Here is a 26,925-nt window from a genome sequence, read left to right on the forward strand (position 1 = left end):
GTGAAAGAAGGTTCAGCTGGCAATCCTGGCAGAATGGGGAGGGCACAATTTTGTCCCTGGAGGCAGCATGTCCTCCATGCTTACTAACCAGCATTACCGCCTTTATACAACTATAACAAGAATACTGTCCAAGACTTGCCAAATTAACACACCTGTGTCACGTTACCTGTGCAGAACCCTATTTCCCCGAGAGTAAGTTTCACTGAACAGATGGGACTTGCTTCTGAAGAAACACATGCAGGATTGATCTATAAATGAAGAAAGGTTTACACACACCCCTTCCTCAACCTAGTGCCCTCCAGACATTTGGGACTACAACTTCCCTCAGGCTGAGTCAGCGCAGCTGTCTGGTTTATGGAGTATGGTGATGATCCCACCTCCACTTCCATAGAGCTTTGGTAACCTCACGGCTCAATTTTTACGACACGTCCTATGGAGGACTACCATTTGGCCTGGTCTATCCTGGGGCCTGGTCTAGAAGCTCCAGCTGGTACAAAACGCTGCAGCTCATCTGTTGGTGGGAACGGATTACTGCCAGATCATGACATTGAAATTTAAAATATTGCACTGGCTGCTGATATGATATCTCAGGTTTGTTGTATTAATCCGCAAGACCCTTAACAACTTGGGGGCAGGATACTTTATGTCCCAGTCCAGTAACTGAGGTCTTTGGGGGAGTCCCTGCTGCTGGTCCCCCATGCCTCAAACCAAAGCTTTGTGTCCACTAGGAGTTGTGTTTACAGTAACTTGGGCCCAATTTTGTGGACTTCCCTCATGGCTGAGATCAGACAGGATCCCATTCCCTGTTGAATTTTTAGCACCTATTACAGCACACATTTTAAGTAAGTTTTCTTATTCTATGGTTAGTTTTCAAACTGATTTCATCTTTACTGCACCCTCCTAACCTTACCTTAGGGGACGCGGGTGGTGCTGTGGGTTAAACCGCAGAGCCTAGGGCTTGCCGATCAGAAGGTCGGCGGTTCGAATCCCCGTGACGGGGTGAGCTCCTGTTGCTCGGTTCCTGCTCCTGCCAACCTAGCAGTTCGAAAGCACATCAAAGTGCAAGCAGATAAATAGGTACTGCTCCGGCGGGAAGGTAAACAGTGTTTCTGTGCTCTGCTCTGGTTCGCCAGAAGCGGCTTAGTCATGCTGGCCACATGACCTGGAAGCTGTACACTGGATCCCTCAGCCAATAAAGCGAGATGAGCGCCGCAACCCCAGAGTCGGCCACAACTGGACCTAATGGTCAGGGGTCCCTTTACCTTTACCTAAGGAAAAGCAGGACATTCTGGGATCAAATCAGAAACCGGGACAGCTTCTGTAAATCAGGGTCATCCCTGGAAAATAGGGACACTTGGAGGGTCTGTATTAATGCTAACTGCTCAACAACTTAGGCCTTGAATGAGCACCCTTCCAGTGATGGGGCCTTACCTGTGAAGTGCCCTCTCCAAGGAACCTTGCCTGGTGTCTACTCTTTTCTCATATCAAGGTAAAGGTCTTTCTGCATTTCGACGCTTTCTTAGCATCACTTTTAACTGTTGTATACCCAGTGCTATTTTTCTAAAATAAAGAGGAGCAGGAGCTCAGCGTGAACTTCTCCCTTGCTGTCTTAGAATGGTAATGGTGCCCGCTTGAGAGGTACAGTGGTACCTCGGGTTACAGATGCTTCAGGTTACAGACACTTCAGGTTACAGACTCTGCTAACCCAGAAACAGCACCTCGGGTTCAGAACTTTGCTTCAGGATGAGAACAGAAATCGTGCTGCGGCAGCGGGAGGCCCCATTAGCTAAAGTGGTGTCTCAGGTTAAGAACAGTTTCAGGTTAAGACAGACCTCCAGAACGAATTAAGTTCTTAGCCCGAGGTACCACAGTACCGGAGTTGAGCTCCTATGAGCTCAGGCTGAAACAAAGCCCTGCGTATACCTCTTTTTAAGTTTTCATTGATCCGTACTGTTCTATTCTTGTTATTTAGATTAAAAAAAAACTTTATGCAAGCCATTGTCATGGGGTATAAGTTTGAACCATAACCAAGCAAGCAAACACCTGCATGTGTCTAAATAGGTTCTGTGCCCAAATAGAGTCTGCAGGAATGCAGATGGTATCCTTGCGTCCAAGACAGAAACTCTGGAAACTGATTAAAGAGGGTAGGAAGGGACAGGGGAGGGGGAATCACTTCACAGCCAGGTTGCCCTCAACAAGAAAAGGTGCCTGACACCATGCGCCGCTCTAATCAGTGCTGAAAGCTTAAGAGGTCAAGGTCTGCCTCCTTCTCCATTACTCTTTCCTCTGTCTTTTCAGCTTTTTTCGCCTGTCTGCTTGTGACTTGAGGGCTGCTCTTGTCAGCCCATACATATTAAAAACACCCCCCAGCATAAAAAAAATCCCTAAAAACCACCCCCTCAAGTAATATACCCAATGAGGGAGATGGAATGGGATGAAAGGTGAACAAAGGCTCTGCGAAAGCAAAAGCAAAAGAAAACAAAAAAACCAAGTGGGAGATTCAGCCACATCAAGGACCAGCTCATTAATCACAATCCAACAGACCAAGACTAAGGCTAACTTGAGTTTTTGAAAATACATGTCGGGAGAGGAAGCTGGGAAACGACCAAAGGCGTCACATGGCGCAGTTGCTCTGATGGGGAGATCAGAGGCAAGTGCTCTGCAAGGTGCCCAATGGCTGAAGCTCGAGGAGGTCTGCTCTCGGGGCATTTAAACTAGACGTCCCTGTTTCCTGGGGACAGTCCCTGGATTTATAAATCTGTCCCTGGACAAAATCCGTCCCCAGAATGTCCCCGGATTTCATTTAATGTCCCCAGATTTATATTTTAAGTGCTGTAGATTTATTAGTAGGGAATGAATGTTGCATGATTGGTTCAACGGCACAAGACACATCATATGGGGACTTCCGGCGAGGCAAAATGGTGGGTGCCACGACAACGAGCAGCTCCTGAAGCCAGCCAGAGCCAACTGCACTACCAGGCTGACTCCGGGCTGCTGAGACTGCTGCTGCCACTGTTGAGGGAGAACCGGGGACGCCTGGCACGCCAACTGGGGGAACCGCTTACACACACACCCCGTGACCCAAATCGAGTCAGTTCATGCATAAGGCCCATATATGTATAAGTGTCTATTCCACTGGTCTGTTCATAGAGTCTAATAACCCATCCACTGGGTCTTCTGCTTTTTTTGTTGAACTTTATGAGACTTCTGTTGAAATCTACAATTTGATACAATGAATAGTATACCATATTTATTCAAAAGTACAGCTGGTTACGTCTTGTGTGTTTATTGGGATCCATCTTGGGCAGGGTGGTTGCTGCAGGGTAGAAGCCCCTTTTACAATGACCGTGCTGTAAGATCTGGACTCCCTCCATGCAGACTGAAGGAGTTAATAGGTGAATAAACCATGTTTCTTAAAGCTAGAACAGTCTCCACCCTGTCTCAATTCTCCAAAGGACCACAGGCCCTAGGGAGTGCCTGGAACCCCATGGACTCTTGCCAACTCTTGACAGAGAGAGGGGGAGGCACCCAACTTTTATAACAATATTCTTTCAAGTGACTCAGTGCCCAGCCACCAAGGGCTCCCAGAGCTCCCAGCCAGCACTTTGAACTGGGCTCAGAAGCAAACTGGTAGCTGTTGCAGCTGACACAATATTAGAGCCTCACACCAGTGTCCAAGCGATAATCTGGGCAGTTGCATTTTGTACTAGTGGAGGCTTCCAAAATGTAAGAACGTCAGAAAAGCCTGCTTGGTGCTGGATCCAGTCAATGACCCCTAGCATCCTGTCCTCACAGGATGCCACAGTGGGAAACCTGGACACAGGACCTGAGTACAAAAGCCTGTTCTCCTGCTTTGGTTTCAAGTAATTGGAATTCAGAAGCATCAACCAATAGCCAACAACAGACTTTTCCATTTTATCTGCCTAACTCTCTTTTAAAGCTAAAATAAGTTGTTTTTCACCACAGCTTCCTATGGAAGCAAGTTCCCTAGTTTAACAATGTGTTACATGAAGAATTGCAAGAGGAATGTCTTCAGAGTGCTAAAACCTTTAAAGCCCTAAACAGCCTAGGACCCTCATATCTATGGGACCTCCTGTCCTGGTATGTCCACAGGGAGGTTAGGCTGGCCTCAACCAGAGCCAGGGCTTTTTCGGCTGTGGCCCCGATCTGGTGGAACGCTCTGTCACAAGAGACTGGGGCCCTGCGGGACTTGACATCTTTCCGCAGGGCCTGCAACACAGAGCTGTTCCACCAGGCCTTTGGTCAAGGCACAGTCTGACCCCCTCTCTCCTTCTGTAATCCTCACAGAGGTCTAGCACAATGGTTGGCATTAATTTGATTTTGAATTGAATTTAGAATGAATTGGTTTTAGAAATTGATTGTGATTTTAGGTAAACTGTGTTACTTTTATTGTTGTTAGCTGCTCTGAGCCTGGCTTCGGCTGGGGAGGGTGGGATATAAATAAAAAATATTATTATTATTATTATTATTATTATTATTATTATTATTGGCAGCCCTACTTAGATAGCATGGCAGTCATCTAGTCCAGAAGCAACTAGGGACTGAGTAACAGAGGCAAAAGCTACTGCCTCCGAGACAGGACAGCATCTGATTTGGCAATGCTTCTTTGAGGAGGCTCGCTCATTTGTTCCTTCCCAGAGAAGCATTTCCCCATCCATCCTGACCTGGGAATTTTTCGTCCTGGTACAGGACAGATCAGGAAAAACTGCTAACATCCTCGCTCCCCCCCACCCCCAACGCCTGGTCCACCCCTGCACTGACAGATTTTGAGAAACGAGGGCTTTGTCTGCTGTATGGACCTTTTTGATGGATTCCACCTCAGCCAAACGAAATTAAGATTTCAGCAAACAAGCCCCACTTCTGCGGTGGCGGCAGAACAAATGACGGCTGATAATTGCCAGCTCCTTTTGCTTATTCTTTGCTCTGCTCACTCCATCAGTCTCTCCAGATTATATTTTCAGCTGAGTTTAATGAACGTCATTTATTAAACTAACACCAGGGTTCTGCTCTGGCCTCAGACAGATGTGTTCGCTAATATGAATCATTCCTTTAAATTGGATTATTCTGATTGAGAACAGATCCCCGCCACTCCATGGAACGCAAACAAACGGGGCTCACTCTCCTCCGGTCGTGACAGTAATCAGGTTGTGCTCATTAAAAGCCCATCCTGGTGCCATTCACATCTGGGGCTGGAAGGGGAGCGACAATACCGTTTTCCTGTTGATACCCCAGGTACAAAATAGAACCAGCACAGCAAATTCATTTTTATCCACTTTCTGAGGCAGTGGGCAAAACAGCAAAGCTCACCCAGCTTAGGGACACATCTTGGCTTTCAGATGCATGGCCAATGGGCAAAGTCAATTGCTTTCATGTCCTGCTCTGTCACCACAAATGGTTACTATTCCAGTATTTAACAAGGCGGCAAATGTGTGCCCTGGGTTCCACTGGGTTGACTCCAAGGGAAAGAGACAGTGCTTAGGAGCAGGATAAGTTCCACATGCAGACCTACTGATTCACTCATCTGCACCTTGTGACATTTTATGCAAAAGTTTGACTTGCTTGCCCATCTGGGATTGAGGGGGAAATAACTAAATGGTCTTATGCCATGACTTCATCACTATCTGTCTCCTTGCTCCAAAATAGCATTTCCACCCTCAAACTTCACCCCCCTATCTTGCCCATGCAATGCTCCAGTCATTGACCCCGGCCCCCCAAGGGAAAAAAAATTCTCAATTTTTGCAAGGGTACAGTTAATTGTCACTATTGATCACCTAACATTCCCTACTTTAAAAAATGAAGAAATTCTCTGCCTTAAAACTAATATCTTACCATGCTTAAAACTGCAAGCCTAAATACACTCACTAGGGAAAAAGTCATAAAGTTTTTTGTTTTTTGGTAAGATTCACAAATTGGTGCTGAAATGGGGAAAACGGAAAAATAGAAACCCATATTGAGAGATTCAGCCATCCCTAGGAAAGAATATAGGAGAGAGCTTTTATTGACATATCTCAGCGGAGTGCCTTTATGCATTGACTGAGGCTTAGGTCTGTTGTTCATTTAATCAGATGTTTGGAGGAAATTGTATGTCTTGTCATCAGGGATGTCATCATAAGTGCTATCCTCTGGCAGCTGATCAAGCAGCTTATGCGTAGGACCCCAAAGGAAATAGCAGCATTAAAAAGGACACAGGGCCTTTACACTGGTGGTACCAGTGTTATGCAAGTGTCTCCCTGCTGAAATACGAGAGACCCCCATGGGTGCTATTCAATACTAGCCCTAATCAGAGTAGACCGATTGAAGTTAATCTAATATAATACAGTCATACCTCGGGTTAAAGTTGCTTCAGGTTGAGCATTTTCGGGTTGTGCTCCACGGCGACCCAGAAGTAACGGAATGCGTTACTTCCGGGTTTTGCCACTCGCACATGCGCAGGTGCTCAAAATGACGTCATGCGCATGTGTAGAAGTGGAGAATCGCGACCCGCGCAGACGCGAGTTGCGTTCTGCTTATAGCTGTCAACTTTTCCCTTTTCTTGCGAGGAATCCTATTCGGAATAAGGGAATTTCCCTTAAAGAAAGGGAAACGTTGACAGCTATAGTTCTGCTCTGGATGTGAACGGGGCTCCGGAACGGATCCCATTCGTATCCAGAGGTACCACTGTATATAGCTTGGGCCCAGACTATCTGAAAGATTGCATCTCCCTTCACAAACCTGCCCAGGTGCTAAGATCCTCAGATGAGCACCTTCTCTCACTCTCATCATCTTCAGAGGCATGGTTGGTGGTGACATGAGAGAGAGAGAGAGAGAGAGAGAGAGAGAGAGAGAGAGAGAGAGAGAGCGCGCTTCTCCCAGATTTCGGAAAGAGCATTTAGATGGGCTCTCTTTGTTATCTTTCTGCTAGCAGGCTTGATACCTTCCTATTCAGACAGACCTTTGAAAATTAGGTGATACCAGGGCAATCGGTATTTTAATGCTGGTTCTAAATGTGTTTTATTATATTTTTATAGTTTCAAACTAGTTGGTTTTAATTACTTTGTATTTTAAAACGAGGGTTTTTGAATGTTGTGAACTGCTTTGAATGAATCCCAATTTGGGAGAAAAATACATTCAGTCAATCAATCAATCAATCAATCAATCAATCAGTATACATGGCTCACTTAGGTTTATTTATTTCAGTGGGTGTATTCTGAGTAGGACTTAGTTAAACACAACCCCATCAGAACTGGCACTCTGCCAGTTCTTGAAGACACACCTATTTAGCGTTCCCCTGATCTCCTGACTTCAATTGTTCTAATTGCCATTTTACCACCTTTGATTGCTATAATTGTTTAAATGGGTTTGTTTCATTGAGCATGTTGACTGGGGATCCTTAATGTTTTGACCATAGAATCATAGAGATAGAAGGGATCCAATGGTCATCTAGTCTAACCCCTTGCAATGCAGGGATCTCAGCTAAAAGCATCCATGGCAGATGGCCATCAAACCTCTGCTTATAAACCTCCAAGGAAAGAGAGTCCACCACCTTCCGAGGGAGCCCGTTTTACTGCCAAACAGCTCTTACTGTCAGAAGGTTTTTCCAAATGTTTAATTGGAATCTCCTTTCTTGAAGCCATGGGTTTGAGTCCTACCCTCCAGAGCAGGAGAAAACAAGCATATCTCCTCTTCCATGTGACAACCCTTAAGATATTTCAAGATGGCTTACATATCCCCTCTGATTAAATTGTTTTCTTGAGTATTTTTAATGATTTGCACACATATATATATTATAACATGAAGGGACGCGGGTGGCGCTGTGGGTTAAACCACAGAGCCTAGGGCTTGCCGATCAGAAGGTCAGCAATTCGAATCCCCGCGACAGGGTGAGCTCCTGTTGCTCGGTCCCTGCTCCTGCCAACCTAGCAGTTCGAAAGCACGTCAAAGTGCAAGTAGATAAATAGGTACCACTCTGGCGGGAAGGTAAATGGCGTTTCCGTGCACTGTTCTGGTTTGCCAGAAAGCGGCTTAGTCATGCTGGCCACATGACCCAGAAGCTGTACGCCACCTCTCTCGGCCAGTAAAGCGAGATGACTGCCGCAACCCCAGAGTTGTCCGCGACTGGACCTAATGGTCAGGGGTCCCTTTACCTTTATAACATAAAACTGGTGTATATTTGCGAACCACTTAGAGGGCGCCTTCGCAGTGAATTAAGTGGTGCATAAGTACCTGAACAAATAACCATAAATGCTGCATAATGTGACTCGAGTGCTGAAGTACTTCTTAGCCATGGCGCAACTGGCAGAGAATCTGCTCATTTTCCCTGCGCTGAAACCCTCACGCATGTCCCTTACAACCACAACAGCAGCACAAGCGCTGACATTTTACTTGGACAGGCTGTAAGCAGGAGTGATGGAAGATTGGGCTGAGAGGGAGGCTGCTTCACACTTTCCCCACCACTCCTTTCCCCCGCTCAGAACAACCCTCTCCATGACGATTCCCCCTGCTTTGGTTTGCCTGTAGCTTTTCAGCCATGGGTGTAAAAGCAGTTTGGGAAGTGGGATTTTGATCTGTTGGAGGGAAAGAGTTAAGCAGCCTCTTCCAGTGATGGTTTAGAATGGCAGAACAACACCTACGAAGTACCATATTTTTCGCTCCATAAGACACACTTTTTTCTTCCTAAAAAGTAAGGGGAAATGTCTGTGCGTCTTATGGAGCAAATGCGTGGTCCCTGGAGCTGAATTGCCCAGGGGCGAAAAACAGATCATGCTTTTTTTTTTTTTTTTTAAAGAGGGAAGTGGATGTTGAAACAAAGCTGCTGATCGTTTGCCGATCAGGGAGAGAGATAAGGGACACTAGAGATAAAGGAGGCTGCCTGGGACAGGGGAGGTAAAGACAGAAAACTTGCAAGGAGAGGAGACAGGAAGACTAAAGCAATGAGGAGAGAAATTAGAAGAAAAGGAGGGGCAAAAAACTACTTCAGCTAAGGAAAAGACACTAAGGCGAACAAGAGGGAAGGGAGTGTTGAAAGGAAGCAGCTGATCGATGGGATCGGGAGAGAGATAAGGGACGCTAGCAGAGGCTGCCTGGGAGGGGGGAGGTAAAAGCCCATGGATCCTCAGGATTTTTACATTGGGTCACCCCAAATTCACCATCAGATCACATAGCATGTCTATGGCTACAGCCTGCACCAAGAAAATCACACATCCACTGTTTCCTGGGGCTGCAATGGTGCAAAAATGTGGTTACAAAGCACAAATCCACATGGATCCTCAGGATTTTTGCATTGGGTCACTCCAAATTCACCATCGGATCACATGTCTGTGGCAACAGCATGAACCACACAAATCATACATCCACTGTTTCGTCCAGAATTTTTTTTTCTTGTTTTCCTCCTTTAAAAACTAGGTGCGTCTGATGGTTAGGTGTGTCTTATGGAGTGAAAATACAGTAGCTTGAGGACATGAAATTCTGCAACACAGCCTGGTCAAATCCTGCCTTTTTGCTTCCTTATCAAAGAACTGTGTTTCACCCACTCTCTCACACATGCTGCCTTTAATAAGGGCACAAATGTCTGTCTTTACGCCACGGTAAAACAACACCACTGACTGGATTACTGCCCTCTTGGAACCGCGAGAGGGGAACCTCGCCTGCTGTTTTTTCGCACAACGATAGCTGTAATTTCCTGTAATATTATTTGGGTGAGGGTGTGTCTTTAATCAAAGTTCCGCACACAATCAGAGTTCAATTGCATCACCTCCCACAGCTCCAGATCTCCCAAAGCAAAGAAGCTGAGCCTGTCTCCCCAACCTACCCCTTGCTCATTAAGGTGCCAACACTGCAACGTAGCCAAATAGCTGCCCTGCATTAAAAAGAAAAAGAAAAAAAAGAGAGAGAGGGAGCAAAAAGCCACTCTCATGAACAGGCAGCAAATATTGCTGAATGGAATTTTGCCTCAGCATGGTAATTGCTGATTGTATTTCGAAGCGAACGCGGTAATTAATTATTGCAGTTTTCCATCAATGCGGGCTATTGTATGCCAATCTTAGTATAACCATGATAATTAGCAAACGGGATTTCACATCCATTAGAAATTGAAATTTGCAGTTCATGGGAGAGAACTCTGCGTTGTGCTATTGCTGGAGCGACTGGCAGTTTAAAAGGATGCTATCAGGTTGGAAAATACAGGGAAAGAAACCCGCGATGCACTAAAAGAAGAAGCACAAAAATGACTTTGAAATAATAATAAAAAACAAGCAGCGTTTTACGGTCCCCACCCCTTTTGCTCCAGACCCTTCAGACTTTTAGCTTGGGTTTCCCGTTTTCCAGCAGGGTGCAGTAAAGTCAAGTCATAAGCAGGAGTTAAATGAAGGACCTGGTTAGTAGATACTTCGGGAATAATCTGGGTGAGCTCATTCCTCCTGTGGTTCCTCTTAGCGAAGCGCAGCTCAAGATGGTCCATCACTCATCCTGCTGCAGCCAAATGCCTTTTTCGGCCAGCTTGACCGCTTAGCCTTGCAGGCAGAAGAAGGCAGACCTGGGACCAGACCTGGGAGCTGGTGAAAGCTCATTTTGAGCCCAGTTGTGACAAAAGGTGAAGGACCTGTTGGATTTGGGGGAAGGGGCTGAACTGGTTTGGGGCGATCATGGTTGTCTATTTATGATATATTATTATTCATTGAATTTATATACCGCCCTATACCCGGAGGTCATATATCTATCTATCTATCTATCTATCTATCTATCTATCTATCTATCTATCTATCATCTATCTATCTATCTATCTATCTATATCTATCTATCTATCTATCATCTATCTATCTATCTATCTATCTATCATCTATCTATCATCTATCTATCTATCATCTATCTATCTATCATCTATCTATCTATCTATCTATCATCTATCTATCTATCTATCTATCTATCTATCTATCTATCTATCTATCATCTATCTATCTATCTATCTATCTATCATCTATCTATCTATCATCTATCTATCTATCTATCATCTATCTATCTATCTATCTTATCTATCTATCCTATCTATCTATCACCTATCTATCTATCATCTATTTATCATCTATCTATCTATCTATCTATCTATCTATCATCTATCTATCATCTATCTATCTATCTATCTATCTATCTATCTATCTATCTATCTATCATCTATCTATCTATCTATCTATCTATCATCTATCTATCTATCTATCATCTATCTATCTATCTATCATCTATCTATCTATCTATCTATCTATCTATCTATCTATCTATCTATCTTTCTAATTTAGGTAAAGGTAAAGCGACCCCTGACCATTAGGTCCAGTCGTGGCCGACTCTGGGGTTGCAGCGCTCATCTCGCTTTATTGGCCGAGGGAGCCGGCGTGCAGCTTCCGGGTCATGTGGCCAGCAGGACTAAGCTGCTTCTGGCGAACCAGAGCAGCGCACCTGGGGTTGCAGCGCTCATCTCACTTTATTGGCCGAGGGAGCCGGTGTACAGCTTCCGGGTTATGTGGCCAGCATGCCTAAGCTGCTTCTGGCGAACCAGAGCAGCGCACGGAAACACCGTTTACCTTCCCGCTGGAGCGGTACCTATTTATCTACTTGCACTTTGACGTGCTTTCAAACTGCTAGGTTGGCAGGAGCAGGGACCGAGCAATGGGAGCTCACCCCGTTGCGGGGATTCAAACCGCCAACCTTCTGATCGGCAAGTCCTAGGCTCTGTGGTTTAACCCACAGCGCCACCCACGTCCCATATTGAATTTATATCCCACCTTTTTCTCCAAAGAGCTTGAGTGGGCGTACGTGGCTCTCCCCTTCCCATTTAACTCCCGCGACAACCCTGCGAGATAGGCTCGGCTGAGAGGCAGTGACTGGCCCAAGCTCACCCAGTGAGTAACGATTCGAACCCTAGTCTCCCAGGTAGTCCAGCTCTGTGCTGTGTATGGAAACACTTTCTTTTATCTGCCCTGAATCTCCCAACATTCAGCTACGCCGAATGCACACAAGTTCTAGCATATTATGAGAGAGGGAGAGAGATTTTCTCTTGTTCACTGTCAGGCAGAGAATTTTTGCAAACTTCTACTTGGCTTCTCTCTTAACTAAAAAGTCCCAGATGCCGCAAACTTCCATTGTAGGGAAGTTGTTATATCTTCACCCTTTTCTGAACCTTTTCCAACCCTGCCATATCCCTTCTGAGGCCAGGTAACCGATTCCAAGGAATCGCCCTGGATATCCCAAGAAGAAGAAGAGTTTGGATTTGATATCCCACTTTATCACTACCCGAAGGAGTCTCAAAGCAGCTAACATTCTCCTTTCCCTTCCTCCCCCACAACAAACACTCTGTGAGGTGAGTGAGGCTGAGAGACTTCAGAGAAGTGTGACTAGCCCAAGGTCACCCAGCAGCTGCATGTGGAGGAGTGTGGAAGCGAACCCGGTTCACCAGATTACAAGTCTACTGCTCTTAACCACTACACCCAAGCAAACGGCGTCTTTCCGGAGACCCAGAGACCTGGGCAAAGATCTCCCTGAAGACTCCTATGTGTTGGAGCAGCCCCTGTCCCTAACTCTCCACCCTGCCACAGCCTACCTTTCCCCCTTCACCTAGAAGGGAGTTTCCCATGTTCTTCTTTCATACGTTTTAGGACATGGAGTGGTATTGGCTACTGTCAACGGGGTTTTGAGGAACGGTCACCGAAAGGACTCCACACACCTGGGCCTTTCTCCCTCATTATTTTCTGTGTCTTACTATCTGGCAGCCACACCGAGTGCCTAGGAATCCTTGCCTTCTCATCTTGACGGGAGGATTTGAAATAGAATATATTGATTTTGGCAGATTTGCCTCAAATGATCCTCTCTTCGTCCTCCCGCCGGCCTGCCGCACACTCACACCTCCCTCCTCCCAGCTCTGCTTCTGTAATTAGAGAGGAAGGGGAGAGAAGAAGGCGGCCATTTTGGGAGGCGGCTTCTCTCCCCCCTTCCCCGCGAAGAATCCTTGGGGGCTTTGTTTGTTGAAGCTTGTGACCTTATCTACCACATCTCAGTGATCTTTTTAATGCCTGAAAACAACTTTGAGAGCATTAGTGGTGAAAACAAGACTTAAAACCACTGTAGGCTAAAACAATTTGTGTTCTAAAAGAGGGATTTGATCAAAGGGATGAAAAAAGCACTCAGAATTAATTGAGTGGAGCTTTCTCCCTCCATCTCTCCCAGCTCCTTTTCTCGCTTTCCCTCTTCTCTCGTAGTCTAGCAATGTCTTGGGAGCTTCGGCCCACGTGAGGGGCTTCCTCCAAATGAAAAGGGTCTTCCTTGTTTGTTTAACGGTGAAGGTTGGACACACATGCCCTTTAGAAGGCAACGGACACCCAGTGCCTCCTTGTAGAAGTGACTGGGAAGACCTACGCACAAGGGGAGCTCCAGATAAACATGGACGTGTCTCTACGGATCTCTACCCAATGGCCTAGTTGCCAATTCTGGACAGGCTCTTTTGGAGCACTTCACAGCCCGTTTTTGGATCTCCTGAGCCACTTTTAGTTGAGGTTAGGCTGGCCTCAACCAGAGCCAGGGCTTTTTCGGCCTTGGCCCCGATCTGGTGGAACACTCTGTCACAAGAGACTAGGGCCCTGTGGGACTTGACATCTTTCCGCAGGGCCTGCAAGACAGAACTGTTCCACCAGGCCTTTGGCCAAGGCACAGTCTGACCTCCTCTCTGGTAATCCTCACAGAACTCTAGCCTAATGGTTGCCATTGATTTGATTTTGAATGAATTGATTTTTGAATGCATTTCAATTAATTGATTGTGATTTTATGTAAACTGTGTTACTTTTATTGTTGTTAGCTGCTCTGAGCCCAGCTTTGGGTGGGATATAAATAAATTATTATTATTATTATTATTATTAGAACAGCCTGCTGGATTAGGACAATGGCCCATCTAATCCAGCACCCTGTTCTTATGGTGGCTGAAGAGATCATAGAATCATAGAATTGTGGAGTCGGGACTTCGGACGCCGTCTAGTTCAACCCCCTGCAATGCAGGAATCTAAACGAAATCATCCATGACAGGTGGCCGTCCAACCTCTGCTTAAAAACCACCACGGAATAAGAGTCCACCACCTTTCCTGGGAGTCTGTCACCTGATGTATATTTTGCTCTAGGAGGCCTAGCTTGGTCAGAATCGAGTACACACTTCCAGAGTTAACACTAAATGCATTACTTCTGGTAAATGACCCATCATACCTACTAGAGGGCCATGAAAAATTGTGTCTCATGCTTTTTACACTCATCTACCTGCATACTATCTGAAACGAATGGGGCCCATTGGTTGCCAGGTGTGTTTTCCCCCCAACTCTCCTGCCCCACCAATAATGGCATATGCCAGTGGTTTTCAACCAATGTTCCATGGCACCCTGGGGTGCCTTCAAGGATGGTCAAGGATGCCGTGGGCAACACTGGCGTCTGTCCCTCTTTCCTTCCCTGCCTCCTCTGATGCCCTCTCATGCCTCTGCCTCCCAAAGGCTCTGGGGGGGGGGGTGAGAGTTCAGGGGTGTTCAGAGGACTCTCAAGGAGAGGACCCTGAGGGAACACTCCACAAGGGAGGGTGTTCAAAAAAGGGCGACAGGCTGCCAGCTCTGCAAGCAAGTTTGCCAGTAGAAGGAATGATGGTCTCTTTAACCATGCCTCATACTGCCACCCAACTTGGATTCTACAGGCGCCCGCCTTCTGCTACTTTTTGCACCACCCTCACGAATACATTTGGGGTCCACTCTTTATTTTCCAGCCTTCACCTGCCTCAGGAAAGAACCACAACCATCCTCTCCTCCCAGGGAAAGGATTTTGCAAGACTGGTAGAACAAGCGCACATATCTAAGCACAGAGGACACCCCCCTCCCCAGCAGCAGGTATAGAGTTGAAATAGAAGCCTAAGTGGTACACAAAACCTTCAAGACCAGCAACTTGCAATTGCCCCGTCTGCTCATGGTTCACCATGAAAACGGGCCTTTTCACCCATTTGGCATTTGAACTCAGAGTCCACCATCTAATGCCCCTTTGCAAGCTTTGTTGAGGGCTGCCCAGGAGTAGTCCTAAGCCGAAAGCTCCTTTATCCTGATCAGAAGGCATCATATTATAAAGACTGGCCGCCCCCCAACCGTACAAGGAATGGAAAATGTTTTGACATGCTTAGAACACAGAACTAGCGATATGCATAAACTGGACAGGTCCTTCCGTTTGGAAACCACAACATCAACTTGTGTCTTTAACACGTTCACCAACTACAAGATTCACAGGTCACTGACAACATCCATCCCACTGCAATGAGGTTTTTACGCAACTTCCCATTCATTTCATGGGAGTTTTGGGGGAGACTTTCAGAGTGGAATGTTCCTATGACCCTCCTTGTCAGCGAACCACCATGGGAATCATATTGGCAATGGGCATCTAGGCGCACAAAATGTCTACCCCCTCTTAATACCTCTTCCAACTCTTGCTTTTTAGATGTCTGAGCTGGTGCAGGAGAAGAACTGGGGAGTTGACCTCTGTGTCTTGCAAGCTTGACAAAAACGGGGTACGGGATTGGCGGGAAAGGAGGGTCCAGCATGATGCCAGATCACTTATCTTGTCTCTCCCTTTCCAGTCCCACTTCATGTAAAGACGTCCAGTCCCACTTCATGTTTATACTTTCTGGTCTAGCCCTAGAGGAGAAGGCAGACCCTCCTCAGAGACTGAACGGTCAGGGTCCATGACACGAGAGACGCTATTGGACAACAGGTGACGTTCCCCTGGCCCCTTCCCTCCCTGAGCAGTTACCTGTGCTAGACCTTGCTTATCCAGAGTTTCCCACAATGCTTCAGTAGGGGCGGTTAGCATCCTTTGGCCTCTTCAGCTGCACCTTCAGCCTCTTCATGCCAATCTGGAAGCCGTTCATAGCCTGGATGGCAGCTTGGGCACTAGCAGGATTGTCAAAACTCACAAAGCCTGTCAAGACACAAGGCAAAGGCGCAGGGTTTAACCAGCTGGAGGGGGTCGCCGGGCCACCCCACACACAAGACCAACTTCGAGGATGAGGATGGAGTGCGGGCGAAGGGGGCCGGTGGATGGCAGAGCTGCCAGGTGGCACCAAAGGCGGGAGGGTATGGCTGCTCTGTTGTCATGGCGGGGAGAAGGAAAGGTGCGGATGGGATGGACAGAGCCTTGACCTCTGGCAAGTCTCGGCTGACAGGTGAGGTGGGAAGCGAGGCCATGGGGAGAGCTGGGTCCAGGCAAAGGAACTGGCATGGGTTGGTGTGGCTCATTTGATGACAACAAGAAACTGAGCCAGGTTCAAGGTCCTTGTGTCTATTTACAAAGCCCTGAACAACTTAGGTCCAGAGTACCTCTCTGAGACCATAGCTGGTCATTCCACAAGTTGGTGAGGCTCATTTGACAACAAGAAGAAACTGAGCCTTTAGTGTCATTGTCCTAGTCCGGTGGAACTCTCTGCCACTAGACATTCAGCAGGCACATTCCGTGCCAACTTTTAAACGCCTGCTGAAAACTTTTCTATTCTGCCGAACCTATGTAGCCGTCCATAACGGTTAAGTGCTAACTTTTTTACACTGTTTTTCTTGTATGGTTCATTATCAGTGTTTGTTTGTTTAATAGAAAAAAAGGTGCCGTTACTCAGCATGAAGTAGTTACAGTAAGTGAGGCACTTTTAACATTTGGGGGGGGGGAGAAGGTGACGGTACTGTGTATCCTTGAGTACCCCCAGAAAAAAGCAAGGCTTATCATCATCATCATCATCATCATCTGTATACCACCCTTCATCCATAGATCTCAGGGCAGTTCGCAGCATAAAATTACAAAATATTTTGTGCTTGTACTGCTGTAAACCACTTTGATTTATATATATTTTTATGACAGAGGAGTATACAGATATTTTTACAAATAAATAAACAAATGTCACTGTCCATCAGAACTCAAGAGTCAAGGGCAGGAACAGTCTCCGTTGCAGCAGGGGCAAACCCTGAGCTGCAGCAGATCTTGCAGGGGAGGCGAGAGAGGAAGCCTGATGGGATAAAAGGTTTGGGTCCCAGAAAACAAAGGGACTCAGCAGTGGGGTCTGAAACATGGCAGGGTGTGTGTCTGCTTCAAGGCTAACAAAGCCAGGTTCCATTTAAAGAAGTCAGAAAAGGTTGGTGGCTGTGCATGCGAATGTTCAGGACCTGCGTTTGGACCCTGTAGGAATAACACTCTAGCAAGTGGAATAGTCAGTGTGCATGCTTGCCGGTGAATGCATGAACAAGGCTGCTCATTTCCGAGCACAATTCAAAGTGTTGGTGCTGACCTTTAAAGCCCTAAGTGGCCTCAGTCCAGTATACCTGAAGGAGCGTCTCCATCGTCCAGCCCGGACACTGAGGTCCACCTGCAAGGGCCTTCTGGCAGTTCCCTCCCTGTGAGAAGTGAGGTTACAGGGAACCAGGCAGACGGCCTTCTCGGTAGTGGCACCAGCCCTCCCATCAGATGTCAAGGAAATAAACAACTATCTGACTTGTAGAAGACACCTGAAGGCAGCCCTGTTTCAGGAAGTTTTTAATGTCTGGTGTTCTATTGTGCTTTTAATTCTGTTGGGAGCTGCCCAGAGTAGCTGGGGAAACCCAGCCAGATGGGCGGGGTATGAATAAAAAAATATTATTATTATTATTATTATTATTATTATTATTAGTCTGGTCTTAGAGTCAGAGAATTGTAGAGCAGGAAGGAACCCCAAGGATCTTGCAGTCCAACCCTCTTGTGTCTGAAAAGGAGATGCTTCTGCCAGAGGCAAGTCCCATTTTCTGTGGGCCCAATATGCAATATTTTGTCACTGGAAGTGGAAAAATAAAATGATTCTGCTCCCCAATCCAAGATAACGTGCCCTTTATGGGACTTTGGTGATTTGGAGGGTGGATATAATATTTATCAACAATATGAGACGAGGGAAGATTGTGATCAGCGTCTCCCGCTTTTTAAAATGGAGCTTCTAATTTTTTACCGGTGGTGTTTAGCACCTTCCTTCCACAGTGACTATACCCTTTATTAGTTTCTTGGTGTGTTGGGGGGGGGGGGGCTGGAGACCAGGAAGAAAGTTGTGAGCACCAGCAAACCTTATTTCTCAAAACCTTCCTGTTTTGCACTCCTTAGCCTCTCTCCCCCTTTTCATTTTCTTTCCTCACTTTCATTGCTCAGAGGGTGTACATTAGGGAGTAGGCAGAAGTTTGGCCCTGTTCACCTTTAAAGGAGAACCCTGCACCGTTTAATGTAGGGACAGAAACACAGACATCCTTCAAAATCCACACTTCTTCGAATTTTGCAATGCATTATATTTTTTGGGGGAGGTGGGGGATTGTATTGCAAAAAGTGTGTATATTAGGCAAAATTGCATGCAAGAATGTATGCTAGCAGAACAATATGCTAAAATGCAATTATACACATACAAAACTGGAATCTGGAGAACTGAATTAAAGATTGGAGAAACGAGAAACTCTGAGAAACCGAAACTGTCAGATTCTCCCATCCCTATGGTGCACCTTCACTGCCTAGTTTTGGAGTTCAGACCTCACCCTTTGGTTGATATAAAACACTCAGTGATGGAGAAGCCCTCTCCTCACAGCCTGGTTATGGGTTTCCAATGCATTACATGGGATCAGCCTTGAATTGGGGATGGCAGTAATAATATAACACCCTGAATCGAGTTCTTGGAAGGCCTTACTCTTCTTTAGATGACAAAGAGAGAGAGAGAGAGAGAGAGAGAGAGAGAGAGAGAGAGAGAGAGAGAGAAGGAGAGGTTAAAAAGCTCTTAGCTCATTCCGTGCCTACGTTAATTAATAATCAGAGAAATATATGTACTAGTCTGAAGATGGTTGGTAGGAGGACAGGGTTTTGTGATAAATCTATTTTATGTTTTTTTTCTCCGGGATTATGTTAAAAGGCTGTGCTAAATAAATGATTTAGCAAGGCTGTAAAGGATCAAGAAATTTGCAAGGGTTGCAGCTCAGGGCATCTGATCTCCCTTGTTCCGCAAAGTTGCCAGCTCTAAAATATGGGAGTTCTTATTCGAAGGGAGTGTCCGGTTTAGATGCTGCTGCTGCTGCTGCTACAAAGCCGCCCCCGGCAGGAATTTGCTAGGAGCAGCACTTTTGGTGCAGTAGCAAATGGAGGGGATTCATGGCAAGGCTTTTGTGCCTGTAGTTCTGTGACTTAAGTGTGTGTGTGTGTGTGTGTGTGTGTGTGTGTGTGAAGGATGCTTTAAAGGAGTTGTGGAAATTCTCAAATGGAACCCAAAGGCCATCTAGTCCCAATTATGACTATGCCTGAATAACAGGACCACACCTCCAGCATTGCTGCGTCTGTAGAGCTACCCACTGGAATCCAGTTTGTTCCCATGGCAATCGAGCCAGGGAAGCTGATATGATGCCCTCCAACTCTTAATGGACCTCAACCTTCCATCATTGTCCTTGCTGCCTGAGGCTGATAGGCTTTGTAGTCCAGTGACATCCCAAAGGCTATCCCTGCAGCAGAGCACAAGCAAGTCATCCAGCTAGTGGACAACCTTCTGAATTTGGCATAGTGGCAATTGGACCAGAAAGACCCATGCAGTTAGCCCTGCCTAAGCAGCCGCTTGGACGCAGGTGGTGCTGTGGGTTAAACCATAGAGCCTAGGGCTTGCCGATCAGAAGGTTGGCGGTTCAAATCCCCGTGACGGGGTGACCTCCCGTTGCTCAGTTCCTGCTCCTGCCAACCTAGCAGTTCAAAAGCACACCAGTGCAAGTAGATAAATAGGTACTGCTCTGGCAGGAAGGTAAACATCGTTTCCATGCACTGCTCTGGTTCGCCAGAAGCGGCTTAGTCATGTTGGCCACATGACCCGGAAGCTGTACGCCGGCTCCCTCGGCCAATAAAGCAAGATGAGCGCCGCAACCCCAGAGTCGTCTGTGACTGGACCTTATGGTCAGGCGTCCCTTTACCCTTTACCTTTAAGCAGCCGATACATGTTGCACCGACTACCTAGCGGTGTGGGATTCTACCAAAGGGAAGCTGCTCTCAGGCCACTGAAGGGGCTCCAGATGTATTGCCAAAGAGCAAATGCCTGTAGGTGGCTCAAGTGATTAAGCCAAGCTGCATGCGACAAAGGCAAAGTGCTGCAGTATTCGCTGGGGAATGCTCTCTCAAACGGGAGGAAGGCTAGCTATGGTTGGGGATTGGGAAAAAGGTATCCTTGATAAGAATATAAGAGCCTGCTGGACCAGGCCAATGACCCACCTAGTCCAGCATCCTGTTCTCACATTGGCCAAACAGCTGCCATTATGGGAAACCTGCAAGCCAGATCTGAGGACAACAGCCCACTCCCCTCCAGTGGTTACCAGCAGCTGGAATTCAGAATCATTGCTGCCTCCAACTGGGGATAGTCACAATGGCTAGTAGCCATCAATAGACCATGCTACTCACCCTTCAAGTTCCTTTTACTGACTTACCTCTGTTCCATATCATGTGTCCCTCCATTTCCCAGGTCTTATTTTCCCCACCAAATAATTTTAAAATCTAAAATCTTAAAGGCAGAATAAATGAGAAAACATTAGCCAATGTGTGGAAACATATTGGGTCAAAGCAGTAGACCCACTGCAATCAATGGACAAGTTACTTTTGCCCAGTGATTTCAACGGGTCTACTTGGAGTATTGACTACATTGGACCTCAGCCACTATACATATTTTAGTTGAAGAATCTGGTTGATTTTGTTATCGCTGCAGAGATCTCAGGATTTAACCCTGTACACGGCTGGCGGGCTTGAATCGCACGCACCGTCAACTTTCATATTTCTTCCATGCTTCCTTCGTACTAATAAATGAGCTTCTGTATGGAAAAATTGTGATTCAAGCAGTGGAAATGCAAAGTTAGTTTTCATTGATTCGTCACATAATTTCTCCATGTAGGAGTTCATTTATAAGGAAGAGTAATTGCAGAATAATTGTCTAGGAAAAAAATCACCTCGTGGCAGGGTGGATAAAAATCGATGATTTTTTTTTAGACAAACAAACAAACAAAATTGGAGCTTTTAAATTCAAATAGGATTTTTTATATAAAAAAAATCTAATTACAGTAAGCATCTCTTTTCATATAACACTGTATGGGAAACGAAATCTGAATTTAACGCAAACAAGCAAGTTAACGCCTGGACTTACGTTGTCTTAAATTGGAACCATGAGTATCTCTCAAAGATGTTTTAAAGACTGTTCTTCTGTGCACTGAGGGGTGAGCTGGGAAGTTAAACTGTATGAACAACAGAATAAATAATGTATTTCAGCTATTATTGAGGGTTTCTTTCCTGGCCTGGGGACTAGCAGCCATCCTTGGACTACCATTCAGGGAATGCCATCATGTATCTCTCCAGCATCATCCAGAGACATTAAATGGATAGTTCTGCTCTCTCTCTCTCTTTAAATGCCCTCCATCTATCTGAGCTCTCCACTGTATTCACTTCTTGAATTATGAATATTTATAAACTCTACCAGCCAAGATAGCATGGAGATTTACTTTCTATCTCCTGCAGGGTGGGGCGGTGGAGAACCAAAACTATTTTGCCCACAGACTGCTATCCCTTGCCTTGAAGAAGTTCTGGACACTTACAAGTCCGTCAGCTCCTGTGTATATTTACTCAGAAATATCCCCTGCCTGCCCCCCCCGCACTTGGTTCAGCAGGGCTTACTTTGGAGTAAGTGAGCAGAGGATTGCAGCTTTATTATAATAATATAATAATAATTTATTATTTATACCCCGCCCATCTGGCTGAGTTTCCCCAGCCACTCTGGGCGGCTCCTAATCAAGTGTTAAAAACAGTACAGCGTTAAATATTAAAAACTTCCCTGAACAGGGCTGCCTTCAGATGTATTTTAAAGATAGGATAGCTGCTTATTTCCTTCACATCTGAAGGGAGGGTGTTCCACAGGGTGAGTGCCACCACCGAGAAGGCCCTTTGTCTGGTTCCCTGTAACCTCACTCCTCGCAATGAGGGAACCGCCAGAAGGCCCTTGGCGCTGGATCTCAGGCTGAACGATGGGGGTGGAGACGCTCCTTCAGGTATACAGGACCGAGGCTTCAAATGCACTCTCGCAAGGCATCCTTGCAGGTGAGCAGCCAGGGAAGCAAAACAAACACCTCTCCTTTCTAAGCAGAGGTAATTCTGCAGCGTGGGCTGCTATGACCAACTTTTTTGATCGTGCTCTTAGGATGTACAAGGCAGGGGTCAGCAAACTTTTTCAGCAGGGGGCCGGTCCACTGTCCGTCAGACCTTGTGGGGGGCCAGACTATTTTTTTGGGGGGGGGGAGGGATGAACAAATTCCTATGCCCCACAAATAGCCCAGAGATGGATTTTAAATAAAAGCACACATTCTACTCATGTAAAAACACACTGATTCCCGGACCTTCCGCAGGCCGGATTTAGAAGACAATTGGGCCGGATCCAGCCCCCGGGCCTTAGTTTGCCTAACCATGGTATAAGGCAGTGGTTCTCAACCTGTGGGTCCCCAGATGTTGTTGGACAACAACTCCCATCATCCCTAGCCAGCATGACCAGTGGTCATTGATGATGGGAGTTGTAGTCCAACAGCATCTGGGGACCCACAGGTTGAGAAGCACTGGTATAAGGGTTCTCTTTGCTGCAAGGCTGGGGGCCCTGGGGTGCGGTTTTTGGAGCCTATTTGGAGGCAAAACAGTGTTTCCCAAAGTGAGTGGTACCACCTCATAGAGGGCAGTGGGATTTCCTAGGGGGGAGGTAAGAAGCAAGGGCTACCAGACTTTCAAAAGCTGGTATCTCCCGATTCAAGTACATCAATTCTCTTGAATCAATTAGACTAAGTAGTTTTCAATGGATTTTGAATAAATGCGTAATTAATTGTTACTGTTTTGAATTTTATTGCCCTATCCTCTTTCTTGCAGTGTCATGCAAACCGCTACTCTGAATAATGCTTTTTGGTAGGGTAGGGGTCGTTGGGGATGAGTTTATGGAAGCAAGGGGCTGTGGCTCCAAAAGGACCACTGGGGTAGAGAGAGCAGCACATAGAATCATAGTGTTGTAAGAGGTCCCTGGTGGTCATTTGAACCAGGCAGAGGGCCTTCTCGGTAGTGGCACCTGCCCTGTGGAACGCCCTGCCACCAGATGTCAAAGAGACTACCAGATTTTTAGAAGACATCTGAAGGCAGCCCTGTTTAGGGAAGCTTTTAATGTTTAATAGGTTATTGTATTTTAATATTCTGTTGGAAGCTGCCCAGAGTGGCTGGAGAATAAATAAATAAATTAAAAAATAATAATAATAATTTATTCCAACCCCCTGCAATGCAGAAATCTCAGCTAAAGCATCCATGACAGACGGCCATCCAACCTCTGCTTAAAAACCTCCAGTGAGGGATTCTGTTCCACTGTCGGACAGCTCCTACTGTCAAAAGGTCCTTCCTGATGTTTAGTTGAAATCTCCCTTCTTTTGGTATGAGTCCTGCCCTCCAGAGCAGGAGAAAGCTATTGGTATGAGTCCTGCCCTCCAGAGCAGGAGAAACCAGATTTGCTCCATCTTCCATGTGACCTGCTCTACGGGCATCTCTTGCTGACCCTCTTTGCTCTGCTTTGCTATTGGTCGGTCTCCCTCTCCCCCCAACCAATAAGATTTTAGCTTGGGAGTGGGAGTGGCACTTGGCTTGAGCGGACCAGGTAGGGAACTTCATCCTTCTGGTCACATTCTTGGAGACAGAGGGACAGGGTCTCCATAGGCTCGGCCAGTTGGTTTCCTACCTAATGCAAACACACCCCACCCTTTTCTATAAATGCAATAAATAACTATCGAATGAATGAATAAATAAATGTGTGGTGTGGCAGTGACTCCTGCTCACACCTGGTTCTGCTCCCACTGTGAGCATAAGTAGAATTTTAATTGCCATGTGAGCATGGGTGGCGAATGGCGCTGTGGGTTAAACACAGAGCCTAGGACTTGCCGATCAGAAGGTCAGCGGTTCGAATCCCCGCAACGGGGTGAGCTCCCATTGCTCGGTCCCTGCTCCTGCCAACCTAGCAATTCGAAAGCATGCCAGTGCAAGTAGTTAAATAGGTACCACTCCGGTGGGAAGATAAACAGCGTTTCCGTGCACTGCTCTGGTTCGACAGAAGCGGCTTAGTCATGCTGGCCATATGACCCAGAAGCTGTACGTCGGCTCCCTCGGCCAATAAAGTGAGATGAACACCGCAACCCCGGAGTCGGCCACGACTGGACCTAATGGTCAGGGGTCCCTTTACCTTTGCCTTTTATGGTTGCTTCTACAAGAACTTGCAAAATGCGAAATTTTCTTTCCTTTTCTCCATGATTTAGAAAGGTAGCTTAGAGGCATGGAGCTGAAGATTAGGCTGAAGATTTCAAACCAGAAAGGATACGCATTAGCTTTCCTCACCCCTGAGGTTCCCATTTCCTTTCTGTTTGTCACCCCTCCAGCCTAGTTTTCCATACATTCTCAGACACTTTTTCTCTGGCCTTCTACACTGCCTCCACCCCACATTATTCCCCAGCTGCACCTCCTCTTCCAACCTTCCACCTTTGAAAGTTATCCAAAGAGGGACAAAATAACAAAGATTGGACCGAGAATCAATTGAAATATGCAGTCGAGTTTTCTTCTGCGATGTGCCCTTTGCAATACCACCCACGAAAGGAAGAGAGAAAAGACAAGGAAGACCCTTGCAACTCATGTGCAGAGGGTTTTTTTTTTGTTGTTGTTGTTGCCTGGGAAAAGGCTGGGCTGTCCCTTTAATTGCGGAACAGCAGAGCAGCTGCTCCTCTCGCGCAGACATGCTTGCTAGGTCTGAAAGTTTTGGTAAGTCGGTACATAACTGACAGTTAGATTTATCTCCCCAATAAGCAATCAACATTATAATAAAGGAAAAATGCTTTCCGTGCACCTTTGAGAGCGCATCAGAAATTAATCTAAACATCAAATTAATTATAGTTTGTAAAATGAATAGTGGCTCACAGCCCTAATACTTGTGCGGCTCTTCCAACGCCCCCCCCCCCGCGGTCACCCTCCCTCCCTCCCTCCCCTGATTGCCTAGATGCTGTCGCGGAATGTGGGCGGAGGGCAAGAAGTTTTATGGGCCTACATTTTTCATTCATACCTTCCCATCCAACTGGAGATTTTCCTCCTCCCACCGTTCGCAGCTGCCAAGTGCCGCGTGAGGCCCTGGCACGGAATAAACTTCACCGAAAGGTCAAGGAAAGGCCGGGGGGGTGGGATCGGTTGCTGGGACTTGGAGCCTGCCTAGATGGCAGGGATTTTTAATTACCGTATTTTTCGCTCTATAAGACGCACCAGACCACAAGACGCACCTAGTTTTTGGAGGAGGAAAACAAGAAAAAAGGTATTCTGAATCTCAGAAGCCAGAACAGCAAGAGGGATCGCTGGGCAGTGAAAGCAGCAATCCCTCTTGCTGTTCTGGCTTCTGGGATAGCTGCACAGCCTGCATTCGCTCCATAAGACGCACACACATTTCCCCTTATTTTTTAGGAGGGAAAAAGTGAGTCTTATAGAGCAAAAAATACGGTAATTAACAGAATTATAGAAGCATAGAACTGTAGAGTTGGAAGGGTCCCTGAGGGTCATCTAGTCCAACCCTCTGCAGTGCAGGAATCTCAACTAACACAGCAGAGATGGCCATCTAACCTCTGCTTAAAAACCTTTAAGGAAGGAGAGTCCACAAGCTCCTGAGGAAGACCATTCCACTGTCAAACAGCTCTTACTGAAATCAAGATATACTTTGTCCATACATTCCCTTGATCTACCAAATCTGTAACTCTAAAAAGAAATGGGATTTGTCTGGCATGACTTGTTTTGGAGAAACCTATGTTGGGTCTTAGTAATAACAGCACACAATCCAATCAATCAATCAATCAATCAATCAATCAATCGATTGATTGATTTTTAAAAAGAACAATCCATATTTTTGTAGTCCACTTTCTCAGTGGCCAATAGTGGGCTGTTATCCCTTCTGAAAATTGCTTGCCCCATCTCACAAGAATCCATCAAGAGGGCTTCTTTGGGAGGTGGGGGAAGACTTAAGAAAATGGTTAATTATTCCCAGTAGAGATGGCCCCTTGTCCCTGTGTTCACCAGCCAGGTATAAGTCTTAGAATCACAGAATGGTAGGTTTGGAAAGAACCCCAAAGGGAACCACAGCTGAAGATTCCCTGGGGGATGGCCACCCAAGCTCTGTTTAAAAACTTCCAGTGAAGGAGAGTCCACCACCTTCTGAGGTGGTTGAGCAGCTCTTAGTGTCAGAAGGTTCTTCCTAACGTTTAGGCAGAAACTCCTTTCTTGTGCTTTGAATCCATTGGTTTGGGTCCTAGCGTCTGGAGCAGCTGGAAACAAGCTTGCTCCATCTCCCAAGACCCTCCCTTCAGATATTTGAAGTTGCCTATCATATGCCGATATGATATGTCTTCTCTTCTCCATGCGTAACATACCCAACTCCTTCAACCATTCCTCACATGACCACAAAAAGTGTGCTGAAACTAGGATTGTGAGGATGTGGGTGGAGGACCAATGCAGCCCTAGATTTACAGCGGTGCTCCACAAATTCTCGGCATGTTTTAGCATCTCTCAGATCCTTGTTTTTCAGATCTTAAGTCCCTTTCTCAACATTTTCACCCCAGTTTGCGATCTCTCTCTCTCTCTCTAACATATCGGTATGCAGTTTTACCATAATACAACACATTGTGTGTTATTTGCATTAATATATATGTATGCAGCTGATTATAATTTTCACTAACATAGAGAGCCAGTACTGAACTAATACCCTGGGAGACCAGGGTTCAAATTGCCACTCAGCCATTGAGCTCGCTGGGTAACCTTGGGGACCAGTGACTGCCTCGCAGCCTAACTTAC

The 26,925-nt window shown here is 46.3% G+C and overlaps 1 protein-coding gene across 14 annotated transcripts in view; it reads right to left on the reverse strand.

The window, feature by feature from the left end:
* The window catches only part of CELF4 (CUGBP Elav-like family member 4), a 783,381-nt gene that overhangs the window by 10,279 nt on the left and 746,177 nt on the right, over positions 1–26,925 (reverse strand). For all 14 annotated transcript variants that reach the window (XR_014539556.1, XM_083575734.1, XM_083575724.1 and 11 more), the window contains exon 12: positions 15,802–15,969. Coding sequence is in view for 13 of the 14 variants with exons in the window: in XM_083575734.1 (XP_083431860.1) it covers positions 15,842–15,969 (128 nt within the window). In the remaining variant the exon portion in view is untranslated. The remainder of the gene's footprint in view (positions 1–15,801; positions 15,970–26,925) is intronic.

This window comes from Podarcis filfolensis (genome assembly GCF_964270895.1).
Source record: "Podarcis filfolensis genome assembly, chromosome: 11".
Classification (NCBI taxonomy): Eukaryota; Metazoa; Chordata; class Lepidosauria; order Squamata; family Lacertidae; genus Podarcis; species Podarcis filfolensis.